Source organism: Linepithema humile, chromosome 4 (assembly GCF_040581485.1).
Source record: "Linepithema humile isolate Giens D197 chromosome 4, Lhum_UNIL_v1.0, whole genome shotgun sequence".
Taxonomy (NCBI): Eukaryota; Metazoa; Arthropoda; class Insecta; order Hymenoptera; family Formicidae; genus Linepithema; species Linepithema humile.
This window is the reverse complement of record NC_090131.1, coordinates 8,322,612-8,337,177: the sequence shown is the minus strand read 5'-3', so window position 1 is coordinate 8,337,177 and position 14,566 is coordinate 8,322,612. Positions and strand designations below refer to the sequence as shown.

At 30.8% G+C, this 14,566-nt stretch overlaps 1 protein-coding gene across 2 annotated transcripts; it reads right to left on the bottom strand.

Annotated features, from left to right (window-relative positions):
• Positions 1–4,839: 4,839 nt before the first annotated feature.
• On the bottom strand, positions 4,840–8,331 carry LOC105668181 (acyl-CoA Delta-9 desaturase-like). 2 transcript variants are annotated; one of them, XM_067354363.1, is made up of 6 exons: positions 8,181–8,331; positions 7,068–7,272; positions 6,787–6,917; positions 6,401–6,606; positions 5,718–5,900; positions 4,840–5,503 (listed from the first exon to the last, which is right to left on the bottom strand). In XM_067354363.1, exons 1-6 carry the CDS (start codon positions 8,289–8,291, stop codon positions 5,230–5,232), a joined length of 1,110 nt encoding a protein of 369 aa, XP_067210464.1. In that variant the 5' UTR covers positions 8,292–8,331; the 3' UTR covers positions 4,840–5,229. The 2 variants fall into 2 exon arrangements, with proteins under 2 accessions (XP_067210464.1, XP_067210465.1); XM_067354364.1 differs by having other exon boundaries at positions 4,846–5,503; positions 8,108–8,243.
• Between the last annotated feature and the right edge of the window lie 6,235 nt (positions 8,332–14,566).

The window sequence follows — 14,566 nt, the reverse complement described above, 5'->3', positions numbered from 1 at the left end:
GAGATATCACACATTATATATATGCATACATGAATGGTACAGTAAAATAAAATTTAATTGATTATTTCAATCAAAATGTACTAGAAATAATGTAGACATAGCACTTTTCAAATTTCGTATTAAATTCATTGTCACGTCGTATCCCAGACAGCACCGCGCAGTCGCTTGACGAATCGGCAGTCAATGAGACTCATGTAACTCATCTGCTCGTGCATTCTCCTTTGAAGTCATGTAGTGATATTGGCGGATTTACTTTTTTTAATGTTCATAATAACTTTTCATTATGTTTTTTAAATAAATATTATGACATAAATATGTATTATTATTATATATATTATTGCTATTTAAAAATTGAATAACTATTAATTATAATTATCCATATTTTAATTAGCGGTGATTTAATTTTTTTTATTTAAAATATTAGTTCTCTTTTGAAATACAAGCGGTTCATGCGTATTTATATTATTTATCTAATGCCCTTTTACTCAAAAAATAATATATTATATGTTTCTCTTTGATTTTATACTTTCTGTATTGTTCCATATTGTCTCTCTTTTATTTCTTTCACTTTTTTTCCAGCACCTTTCCTCATCCATTTTATACATTTTCCTTCGTCATTCATTATGATTTCCTTATGTGCCTCATTTCCGTTGTTTTTCTTGAGTATGTATTTAAATTCTTTAACTTCTTCTATTTTTCGTTCACCCCACTGCCATTTGACCTTTTGTTTACGTACTCTGCCTTTTCTGTATATTAAAATCTTTGATTTTTCTGCATTTAGTTTTAAATCCTTCTCGTTGAAGAATCTTCGTAGATTTTTCAACATCTTTTTTATTTCTGTCTCCGTTTCTGCGATCATTGTTAAATCATTTGTGTATACCAGTGTGAATACTTTTTTTCTTCCCACTATCGTACCTCCTCCCTGTTTCCTTCTCAGATATTTATCTATCTTCGCAATGTATATTATAAACAAAAGTGGATTTAATGGGCACCCCTATCTAAGACCCTTCTTGGTCCAAAATACATCGATTCTTCTGTTGTATAACTGTACTCTGTTCTTTGTTTCTTTGTTTCCTTATATATTTCTTCTATTCTTTCTATCAGTCTTGTGTTTATTTCTTTGTTTCTCATGTTTTTTCACAGTTTCTATTTTAACAAAGGCTGCTTTTAAATCCGCAAAGAATACATATAGTTTGCGAAATAGACTGCAGAAAATAGCTATCAACGCGAAAAAATAAGTTTTTATCGCATTTATTACGTATTATTTCGATGAAAAAATAAATTTTTAGTTTTAATAGCAAAACTCGTATATTAAACAAGAATTATCGTCGTAAACGATGCGATATGTGTTTACAAGGCTATCACACTGGCAGCTATCGCCAGTTATTGACCCTGAGACATAGCGCAATCGCGTTTTCGTTTCTTGCGATGTATCGCGGCAAATTCATACAATTCGAAATTTGATAGAAAATATTATTATATTGACTTATTTTTATTTATTAAAAATATCTATTATGTATCTATAATGATACCAAGGATGTTATTGTTTATCGAAATTAGTATAAATTCATCGGATGTATCTGCTCTACACTTGAGATTATAATTAAATTATACTTAATCACTATTTGAATATGTAATCTCTCAAATTTTTGCATCGTCTATACATAATATGTACATATCGGTAATTAATAATATCAAGATCTGATCACATCTATAAAAATTTATAAAAATGTATAGAATTTGCAATACATAAAAAAACGCAATTTTCGTGATTTGAAGCTGTGATTAATTCAAAGCAACCGTTGTAACATTTCCGTGTATGACCTAAAGTATTTTATCACTAGGAAAATGGCACCCAATATCTTCAGCATAGAACCCAAGATGTGCACAGAAAATAATTTTCAAAGAAAGAAACCTTTAACAATTGCAAAAATGACGGAAAATGAAAATGGCATAGAAAATGAAAATAAAATCCATACAAAGGTTAAAAAATGGTTTAATTTTAAGACAGAGTTGAAGTGGATAAATATCGCATTTTTTTTTCTTTTACATGGTGGTTTCCTGTATGTGTTGTTTAATTTTAATTGGCTTGAAAATTGGAAGACAACCATTTGAAGTAAGTATATTCTTTGGAAGATGATTAACTTCGATTTTTCTTCTAGAAAAACTTTAAATAAACATAAAACCAGTTTATTAATGAATTAATAATTCTTCTACATTCTTTTACACGTAGATGGATGTTTTAAATATGATGATTACAATTACATTGCACATTTTTTTAAAACATTAATATTATCTTTAGCAATTATTGGTTTGATTAGAAAGTAAGCAATGAAATACATACACACACACACACATATATGTATATCTATATCTATATATATATATATATATATATATATATATATATATATATACATATATACATATACATATATATACATATACAGTAGCGGTCAATAAAATGTACTCACTGAAATTATTGTTTTTTTTTTTAACTCTGAAGCAAAGTATTGTACTAAATCGTAAAATTTATATTAAAGGGCATTATTAACGGCCCAAAATTTTGATTACAACATTTTAGTTGAACTGTTTTAATATATTTTTACATATTGTTGCGCCCGTGCTTTTCGCCACTGATGCTGTGTGTTACAGCTGACGGACCGATCGATAATATCGATCGGTCACTATAAAGTTGAAGCCTTATGGCATTTGTAAATAACAAGAATCTTTCTTATATTTGTTGTCAAGACAATATCGATTAGCGGTTTAAAGGGTCTCTATGACAGTTTATAAACAAACTGTCATATGTCAGTACTACGGTAGCTGTCTGCTCGGGCGGACGTCTATGACAACTCTGATATTTGAATTGTATTTCCGGTTATTATTTGTTGAGTTCTGTGTTTGTAATTAAAGTGTTCTCTTTCATAAAGTGTTGTGTTGTATTTCTTATTTTCCGCGAGTTCCGTTGATGCGTGTGATATCTCGTTCCGCGGGCGCAACATTTGGGGACTCGTCCGGGATAAATCAAGCATAATGACAGAACGGAAAGCAAATGAAGCTGGAATAGTGTCATGGAAAAGACTGCGGCTGCGAGGAATGACGCCACTGGGTTCTGCTGAAAGGACATCATTGTCCGAGACTTCGGCACTCCAAATTGCTATGCGGGAAATACAGAAGCTTCACGCAGAACGACTACAATAGCAGGAGGAATTTCAAGTGCAGCTTCGTCAGCGGGACGAGATGCTATGAGGAATGGAGAAGCGACTTCAACAAATTGACGAAATCCAGTTAAGTCATTTAAAGAGATAGCAATAGAATATCGAACAGGGCAGCGAGAGTAAACGAATTAGATACGCGGGAATCAATTTCAAAAGAGTTAGGGTTTAAATTAAAACCAGATACGTTTGATGGGACGGGATCATTAAGAGAATTCTTCGTTTAGTTCAATTTGATAGCAAAAGCGAATTTTTGGTCGGAAAATACTAAAACTGTCGCGTTAGTTTCCTGTTTAAGGGGAAAAGCTAGGTCGATATTAGATTGTGTTATGGAAATAGAAAATTTGCAATATAGAGATTTAAAATCGAAATTGGAGTTACAATTTGGAGATGGACATCTTTCGGGAACTTATTATGTATAGTTTATTAATCGGCGGTAGAAATTCGGAGAAAATCTTTCAAATTTTGGCGCAGATATCGAACGATTGTCAAGACTAGCATATTCAGAGTGTTCTGAGGAAGTTTGTGAAAAAATAGCTTGCGCACAGTTTATTAGTGCAATCAATGATGGATTTATTAAACGAACACTACAACTAGAGGGGATAACCTCTTTAAAGTTAGCCATAGAAAGAGCTAAAACAATAAAAGAAATTAATAAAAGAATAAAGACGAAAGAAAATAATTTTAAAAATGAAAAGAATGGTTTTGAATTTTACGGGGAAAAAAAATGTTGGCAATGTGGAAAGACGGGACATTTTCGAGCGGAATATCCAACTTTAGTTAAAGAAGAAGATTAAACATTAAAAAAATTTGTTAATGTAAATAAATATTTATTTTAAAAGGACAATTTATCTATTTTAAGTTTTCATGTATTTTAAGGTAAGAAACTTCTTTGGAGGAATAAATCTGGAGAGATGGATTTCTTTCTCAATTCGTTTTCGTTTTCGATTTCGTTTTCAAGAAATTTTTCCGGACATTCTTTAAACAAAGAATTTCATTTTCAACAAGGACTGCCTCGCCCACGGTTTTTGACCGTGGTTTTTCCGTGGGCCGAAAAGCAAATGCTGAGGCAGGGACTTGAGAAGTCTTTCTTAGGGCGATGGGTCCACGGTAGATACCCCTCTCTTGCCCGAAGAATTTTAAAAAGCAGCGGCATAAGGAATTAAAAATGGTAAGAGGAAGTTAGTCGATTGGGACCTAGGATTGGTGCTCGGTAACTTGTTGCAACAGCACAAGGTAGAGCAAGAAACCAAGAGGGTACCCTGGAGTCGACGGTTTTCGAGTTCAAAGGTGTTCGATTGGGATCAAAATAGCGGCGCTCGGTAACTTGATGCAGCAGCACAAGGTAGAGCAGGAAGTCGTTAAAATGCCCTGGAGTCGACACTAGAAGTTCGAGGACAACAATTAACCTTCCTGGATTGATTTCAAGAATAATTGTCGGGACGACAATCTTGAAGAAGAGGGGCAGTGTTGCGCCCGTGCTTTTCGCCACTGATGCTGTGTGTTACAGCTGACGGACCGATCGATAATATCGATTAAATAACAATACCCCCAAAAGTTAACTATAGATCTCAATATGGTCTGGGTGAAATTTTATCGAAATCGATTAATATCTTCGACCTTAAAGTTAGTAAGTTTATGCATTTCTTGGATACGTGTGTCAAAATTCGAAAAAATATTTGAATTTTAATACAATTTGGTATTATCTATTTTTTTGGATCGCTGAGCATCCGAATCCGAGGCCAGAAGTACATAATTCAAAATGGCGGATCCGCAATATATTCTTAAGAAAAATTTCTTATTATTACGAGATAAAAAAAAATATTTTTTACGTGTTAAAATTTTTTTACATTAAAAACTTATACAAGTTTAAACGATGTATTATAAAATAAGATTTATAATTTATAATAATAATAATAATAATAATAATAATAATAATAATAATATATATATAAATTAAATTGCGTCGATATAACGTATTTTGGCAAACTCGCATTAACTTTTGTCACGATTAATCGCACGATGGTGGAACTTCATCCCACTTAGTATGAGAGCCGTCACCTCTGTCCATAGCAACTCGTTTGATGAGCTTGGGAGACGGTCTCTTGAGATTGTAAGCCCATCCGATTTTCGCGAACACATCAATGAAGAACGCTGAGTGGTTTAAAATGTACCAGCCGTACTCGGACGCTCGGTAATCCCAAGGAAACACGTGGTGATAATTATGAAAACCTTCGCCGGCCATAACTAAGCTCACACCTATATTTTCTGTCGGGCATATATTTCTAGTAACAAACACAAAATTGCGTAAAACATTTTAAGTACCGTATAAAATTTCCCGTATTAAAAAGTTTTATAACATAAAATTTTAGCATGGAAGTTTCCCCAACGGAGAAATTGGTTTAACATTCGAAAGATCTGTTCAAAAATTATTTGTCATACGATAGAGTCTCATACAATATTGAATGTATTCAGATATATCTCTTTGGAGGAACTCACTTGTCGTACGGCTTAGCACCCCACATATGAGCGAAGCTGTTTATGGCAAAACTCCCGTGTATCACAAGTAACGCTCGGATTACTTGTGACGTGAACGCTCTACTCCAAGTCTCATTCCAAAAGTATACTGGTACAAGCGTGGGCAAGATGTAGGAGAATATTACAGTTATTATCGTAACATACCTGCCAAAAATTAACTGCATTAGCACGCTCATGCATTAATTAACAGCCAAAATTGAAGATAAAAATAGTCAGTTTTTATTTAATTTTGGGTCGCTAAACACAAAAATGACCCCCATTTTGTATGATTAGTTCTCATTTCGAAGATACACAGGTCAAACGTTCAATTTTTGTAATTTCCAGAGTTGTGAGAAAGTATATGCTTTAGAAACAAGAGTGCGACAGGGTTTTATAGAATTTTGCAAATTTAGTACACTATCCATTACTGAACTAACCTATTCCTCCTATCTCATACACAGTTGATTTCGAAGAAGAGAACAGATATCTTTAAAAAACGAACTAACTAAGCTTTATATTGTCATTTTCAAATTTAGCAGGCAAAAATACATAATTGGTTGATTTCATTTTCGACATACAACTTATTAAAATTTGTTGTCTAGTGTAATCAGTGCACGATAAAATGTAAAAAAATGCATTAGTGAAGAAAAACAAATGCAATTAACTTATTCTGGAAAACAACAATCGGATCGGCCATAACATCCCGTACATCAGCTTCATGTAACTTCTGAATTATTTCGGGACTGAGTTTTTTTAAAATCCAGCCTATATGGCAGTGGAAGAAGCCGCGTCGACTGTTATGAGGATCGAGATCCGTATCGACATATCTGTGATGCACGCGATGAACTCGTGCCCAGGTAAAAATGGAGATCTGTAATTATCTCTGAAGCATGTAATTATTTCTGCTAAATTTACGTCATAAAACAATATTTATATAAATGTCTTTAAGAAGATAGTAAAAACTTTTGGTTATCAGATTCTTTAATTTAATATTTGAATATAAAAGTACATTTAAAAAAATAAAATTAATTTTTTTTAAATTAATTATTACCTGAGCGGTAGAACTGTAAAAGATAAAAAGAATAAGTCTGAGCGGTAGATTAGCGCTGTACGATCGGTGGCTCCATAACCTGTGAGCGCCGGCAGTCACACTAATACTTCCCATATCGTACAGGATAAGCGCTGAAAACACAAATAAATATTTTATTCTAATTTAATTGTACAGTATTTATTGCTGTAATATTTTGCTCAGAAAAATATTAATTCTTGAGAAACTTAATAACTACTTTACAATATATAATGCTCAAATTAAATTTTTTTCTGTAGACTTACACCACAAAATTGTCTTCAGATTTTGAAAATAATTAAACGTGATTAGACCATAAAGTGCGATGACGTGCATCGCTCCTAAATAGAAGGTCACAAACCATCTTATATTGTAGATGTTCATCTTGTGAGTTTTTTTTTCCGTAATAGTTTTCTGTTTGCACTCAACTATATCGCAAGTATCACCATGCAAATTTTTCGTGGTTATGCTCTGAATAATAAAAATCACAATTATTTAAGTCACATTTTGTTCAATAAATATAAATACATTTTGCCACATGTTAGTTGTATAAAAATACATATTAGTCAAAAATAACAACGCCACTTTTATTATCTTTTTTAACAAATGAATAATAATAACAGAATATGAATAGATAAATATGATATAACGATGCTGGTCGATGTTGGACTAGTAGATAGATCACGCACACTGTTCAACTATACTCTGATACGCTCTCATACCAAGTCCTATTGGTAAACTAGTATAATTACGATACTGAATAGTGTGCAGACATTGCTAGGAAAGAGGAGTACGACACAGCATGGCATAGAAAAGATTTCCTCGAGGCGTAACTAAGGATGCTTCAATTTAATAAAATGCATAATAGACACTTGATATCATAATTGTCTATACTGTTAAATACTGCTGTGATAATGTATCAATTTAGAATTAGTATCATGCAAAGTAATTAATGAGTTTTAATCATAATTAATGAATTATATAAAATTTATTTAGTGACTTTAAGTATTATACACGTCTTTGATATAAATAAGAAAAATTCAGCTTGGAATCATGTAGAAGTCAAAGAAAAATCGGAGAAACTTGAAAATTTCCAAGTAATGTTTATATACAACTTTTGATATGTAATTATCGTATTCGAGAGACGCAACGACGATCTCTTTGCTAGTTTAATTAGCTTAGACTTCAACATATCTTTAACTAACAATAAGTTTACTTTAGCCAAATAACCATTATGTATTCCGACTTTTATGATCTATGAAAGATATGTTATTGATTTCACATGACTTACAAATTTTCCATTTACCTGAGTTTTTACTTCAAAAATTATATTAAATATTAAACAACACTTAAAAATTGTAACTCGTTATTTTACGTACTTTGTGAGTATGGTAAGTAATCGCGCACAAAAGTACACGTATTTTCTCGCGCGTGTAATACCGATCTATCACTACTTCTTTTGTTATTCCTCTCGTCAGCAATAAAATCATATGTTTTACTCGTATGTTCGACTCTAATAGACTGTAAAAAATAGCTATCAACGCGAAAAAATGAATTTTTATCGCATTTATTACGTATTGTTTCGATGAATAAAGAAATATTTAGTTTTAATAGCAAAATTTGCACGTGAAACAAGAATTATCGTCGTAATAAATGCGATATGTGTTTACAAGGCTATCACTCTGGTACCGCATTGGCAGTCATCGCCAGTTATTTTATTAAGCCATATATATTATTAAGCCATACGATGCGTAAGTATGCAGCTATGTTTGACTAATGCAGAATAAATTTTTCTACGACTCATAAATTATGATTGCTAATTTAAATTATTTTTACATCAAATATGTAATAATCGATTTTAAAGAGACTGCAAAATTTTTTTTTTTACGTCTTTAAAAAATGCGGTGCTACAAATATTTATAGAATTCTCGCTATTCTTTTGCATGCAACAAAGTAATTTAGTCTCGTATTTTATTTGAACGGTAGAGAAATCAACCCATCGGAGAATAAACTCGTAGCGTTTTTGGCGTGTGGCGAAGGTTGGCACAATTATCATCATGTGTTCCCATGGGACTACAAGGCGGCTGAATTAGGGGATTATAAATTAAATATCACCACGATATACGTTGATCTATTCGCGAAGATCGGCTGGATATACGATCTCAAGCAACCATCAGAGAAGCTCGTGAAAACTGTCGTTACGAAAAGAGAAGACGGGAGTCATCATTGGAGTGCCGTATCGTATGCAAACAATAAAACTGAGTAATGAAGATGAATAATTTTTCAGTCGATTCAACAGCGTGTCACACGATTATGATAATTTAGACATTTATTCTACGAAAATAAATTTACCCAGTTTTTAAAACTGGAAATGTCGGAGAAATTCGATGGTAATTTGATAAAAAGCGTAATTTTTCTTTGCGAACTTTTCCTTATCGTTTTACTATGAATTAATTATATATTACATATTATTTTCATATTATTCATAATTTGTTCCATATTAAATTGTATATCATTTTAAAAAAAGATTGTTTATAAATATATATGTTCTTTATTGGGTATTGAAAGAATGTAGCCAGCTGTACACACGAATACGCATTGTTTGTCGCTTCGATGATCACAAATGACAATGACAAATTTTAATGCTCATTTGAATATTGTTTATTACAACACGTTGCTGTGGCGATTTTGTTCTTATTGCTCTCGCATATTTCATTTCTCATTGAAATGACAAAAATACTTGCACTTCCGCTTTTATTTGACAAGTTAGAATATAGGCAAATAAATTTTCTTTTAGGCCTGATGATAAATGCATGAAAGGATGTTGTTGAATGCAAATTTATTTCAGAAATGTGTGTTGTTTTCGAGACATCACATGTTATATATATGCATATATGAATGGTACAGTAAAATAAAATTTAATTAATTATTTCAATCGAAATGTACTAAAAATAATGTAGACATAGCAATTTTCAAATTTCGTATTAAATTCATTGTCACGTCGTACCCCAGATAGCACCGCGCGGTCGCTTGACGAATCGGCGCAGTCAACGAGGCTCATGTAATTCATCTGCTCGTGCATTCTCCTTTGAAGTCATGTAGTGATATTGGCGGACTTATTTTTTTTAATGTTTATAATAACTTTTCATTATGTTTTTTAAATAAATATTATTATTAATATGTATAACATAAATACATAACATATGACATAAATATGTATTATTATTATATATATTATTGCTATTTATTTAAAAATTGAATAACTATTAATTATAATTATCCATATTTTAATTATCGGTGATTTAATTTTTTTTTATTTAAAATATTAGTTCTCTTTCGAAATACAAGCGGTTTATGCGTATTTATATTATTTATCTAATGCCCTTTTACTCAAAAAATAATATATTATATGTTTCTCTTTGGTTTTATACTTTCTGTATTGTTCTATATTGTCTCTCTTTTATTTCTTTCACTTTCTTCTTTCTAGCACCTTTCTTCATTCATTCTATACCTTTTCCTTCATCATTCATTATGATTTTGATGGGTTTGTCTTCCCTTGTAACTTCACAGATCGTCATCACATATTCTCCGGTTTCTTCTCCTTGTTCACATATTCTGCACAGTTTTTGGTCTTTTTCCATCTAGTATCTGCTCGTCTTCCATTCATTTCCTGTTCTGAATTTTGCTGTTGACTTAAGCCTTTCGGTTTTTCTTTTCTCTTGTAAGCATTTCCTCTTGCATCTATCTGTCATATTCTTTTGCATATTCTGATTTTCGTATTTTTTCTCTTCTTATTTTTATCATTTCTCTTTTATTTTCCTTTCTCCATTCTTTAACAACATTCTTTCCTGTGTCGTCCATTGCTTCTATCTCTCATCTGTCATTTTCCAGTCTTTGCGTATAATTTTTTTCTGCGCCATTTATAGTATTGAACCAGCCGTTCCTATCCATCTCTCTTCTGCACTTTCTGAGTATGATATTTTCTTTTTTATTTTTTCTTCATATTTCAGCACTCTTACACTTGCTTATTTTTTCTGTCTTTGTTTCTTCTCTTATTAGATATCCCGGCGTACATCTGCCCAGTCCTAGCGCTCCTCTGATATACCTTTTTTGCATTGCTTCTACCTTTATCCTCTCTTGATATCCCCATACTTCTACTCCATACTTCATAATACTTTTTACCATCACGTTAAACATTAATATTCTTTTTTCATAGTCTCCTCCAAAAATGAAGGTAAAGTTGAAGTGCCAATTTGCGGAAGTGCGTGGATGGTAAAAAGTTTTAAACACAAAACTTTGCATCTTGGCACTAGACTTCTTTTATCGCAGAAACTTGATTGCGTGATAAAGGGTATTGTATAATTTTCATATTAATATTTATATATCAGATTATTGCTTTGAAACAAAAAAGTTTGAACTATCTTATCTGCAACTCGAATAATCTATGAGGTAATTCAGTACAATGATCTACTTTCTTTCCTAGCTAAATAAAATAAAATTAATATTGAAAAAAATTTAACATGGGCATGTAAACAGATGAAATAACCATGAGAAAACATGTACGTTGTAACGCAATTTCATCAATTTTGCATGACTCATGATTTTTTTGTTTACGTGTATTAAAATTAAAGGTGAAGTACCTATTAAGCAGCTGCATTTAAAAATTGTCATTTGTTATCGTACGCACTGTGTGCTACGATGAGTAATCGTGCAAGAAGATATGTGTATTTAGGTCAGCATTAGAAATAATTAACAGTAAAACGGAAATTGCACATTGCATACTTTTTGTAGAAATAGAGAAAATTATGAAGCGACTTTAGAGGTGACAATGTTTTATACGTATGTTCTTGCTTTTCTCAGTAAATTTCGGATGTTCCTTCATCATCACCCAACCCATATTTGAATAAAAAAAGCCGCGCTTGACATTGTGAGGAATTCACATTGATATCGCAATACTTGTGATGCATATGATAGTTTTTTGCCCATTTGTATATAGTATTCTGTAAAAAAATTCGAAGAAGATTATAAGTAAGATTGTAAAGTTCTATCTATACTTTCAAATTACACATTATATATAATGCAAGCAGAGCTGTTCAAATTATTGACAAAATTGATTGAGAAATTCAAATTATCTGTGCACACGCGCTGAAGCATACCAACAGCAAAATTCTCAATGGTAACTTTGAACCATAGCATTTATGAGTCTAAAGTCGAGTTGCGCCAGTAGACACGTCAAAATTGAATATAATGAACATACCAATTATTTAACAATATATAAAAATATATTTCTTAAATATTCTATAAACATCTATAGGTAACAATAATGTAGAGATCTAACAATAAGAAGTAGAACTTAAAAAAGTTTTAACATTTTCAAAAGATTTTGAATAATTGTAACAATAATTATTTTTTGTAAGAAATTATCTTTCAATTATTTCGTAACTTTGATACGCGTTGAACGTACGTAAATTTGTTAAAAATGTTTTATACTTTGTTGTTGGTATTTATTGATGTTTTATTTATTAATAAAATAAAAAATATACAAGTTAAGTAAGTAGTGAAGGAAATATTACAGCTTTTTATTATAAAAAATAAAACAAATTCAATTTGTTACAGTAGTTAGTGTCAACGATATTTTTCAGTGTTCTATGTAATTTAAATATCGATGAATATCGCTAACATTGTGTGAAATACTTACAATAAATTATAAATCAATTTGACAATTACAAAAATTTACAAAGAAGTTACCGTGATTTATAAGTCCGTTTTCAATAATCTATAATTTATGACAGAATTTAAGATAATATTTTATTTATAATTTTGTATTTCATGCGTATAATACAGAAAAAACTAAAAAAATCGGAATAGATATACAACATATTAATGATATTTGAATTGTGTTTTTGACTAAATGTATATTCTGATTGTTCAAACATTTTTTATTATTATATAGCATAACAGATTTTTATCTCGAACTCTGTTGTGAATTGTAGATCGCCTCAAACGGGTTTAATAATATCTCATGCTAAAATTGATATCTTCTACGCGAGAAGAAACTATTCTGCTGGTGAAGCACCAATCCCAATTACTTTAATTTTACGCTGAAGATAATATTTTAAAGAGATCATATTAGAATTACGCAGTAAGTGTCCTAAAAATCTTGAAGATTTTTTAAATTTCTATATACATACTGAAATTTCTGAGACGGGCACGCTTACTCCATAATGTAGTCATAAGATTTTTAATGTAGTTGAAAGTTAGTAAACCATAAATACCAATGGTGTGCAACACAACAACTTGCAGAACAATGTACCATATTAAATTCGTTTCAAAATCGAAAAGAGCTGATTTTATCTTTTCGAATTTTTCATCGGTAGTGTCATTATCAGTGTCAACGATTTTTACGGGATTTATATCGTTGTTTAGTTCTTTTTCGGTATTTACTTTCGTGCTGGTATTGCATGCGGAAACTCACGTATTGGCATCCATTTTACTGACAAATGTCAGGAAACTGTTCTGAAAATGAAATTAAAATACATGATTATAACACTTACATTTAAAGTACGACAAAATGGAACGCGATAATACACAAATCAATCTCATATTTTTTTAAATGGAAAGGAAGAAAAGCGCTGCGTATTCTATCTGCAACAGCTTTTCCGATTCTCTGTCTCTAGCAGTTTTAAATATATGCAACTGTGAATCGTATATATTATGAATATTCTTTAATAGAAAATAAATAATGACAAATTGTATGAAGAAAGGTTGAGAAAATCAAGTACAAAAAATTTATTATTGTATAATTTATGTTTATTGCATCTTGAGAACGCATATCAACAGAACACATCAAAATAAATAACCATATACAGGGTGTTTTATTTTAATTGCCTCAGGCGGATATTTCGGAAACTAAGAGAGATACAAAAAAACGTTTTATACAAAAGTTGTAGGGTTTCGAGGGGGAAAGAAGGTGACAATGGCAGATTTTGTATAGAGAGCGCTGTTAAGATCAGGTGAAGGTAACCTTAATTTTTTTTAATGGGAACTCCCATTTTTTTATTACATATTCTTGTAACTTACCTCAAGAGCTTTTTAAAACACTATAATAAAATATTTTTTTATTAAGTACTTTTCGAGTTATAAGGCTTGAAAGTTACAGTACTTAGACATAAAATACAAAATATCTTGTAAAACATTCAATTTTCGATAATCTTGCCTTAATACTTTTATGCATAAAATAATGAAACGAATCAATTGATGTAAAGAAAACATATAGTTGCTTTTAAAAAAAAATATGCAGTTGCATGTTGCAAATTACATAATTTTTTCTTTAAATATACATTTAATAGACATCTAATAGACGTTTCTTTGACCTGTATTTCTCCCTGGGACATGTCAAAATTGAGATCATTGGAAAGTGGTCTCCTATTCAACAATTTCAATATACAGAGTTATACGAAATGTTATACGAAAACATACAAAAACGTGTAAATTTAGAGACTGTCATGGTGATATATTTAAACACTTAATGTAAAAAAGTAACTTTATGACATAAAATGTGTAATATCTAACAAAATATTAACTTTTCAAACATCTTATTCTATTTTTTTTATACAGAATAATGAAAAAAATCGATTTCCACTAAAAACAGTATATAATTCTATTTAAAAAAGTACAGTTGCATCTTATTAGTGCATGGATGCATTGTTCGAAAAAATATAATCACGGAATAATAGATTATACTAAGCAATGAAAGATTTTTCTG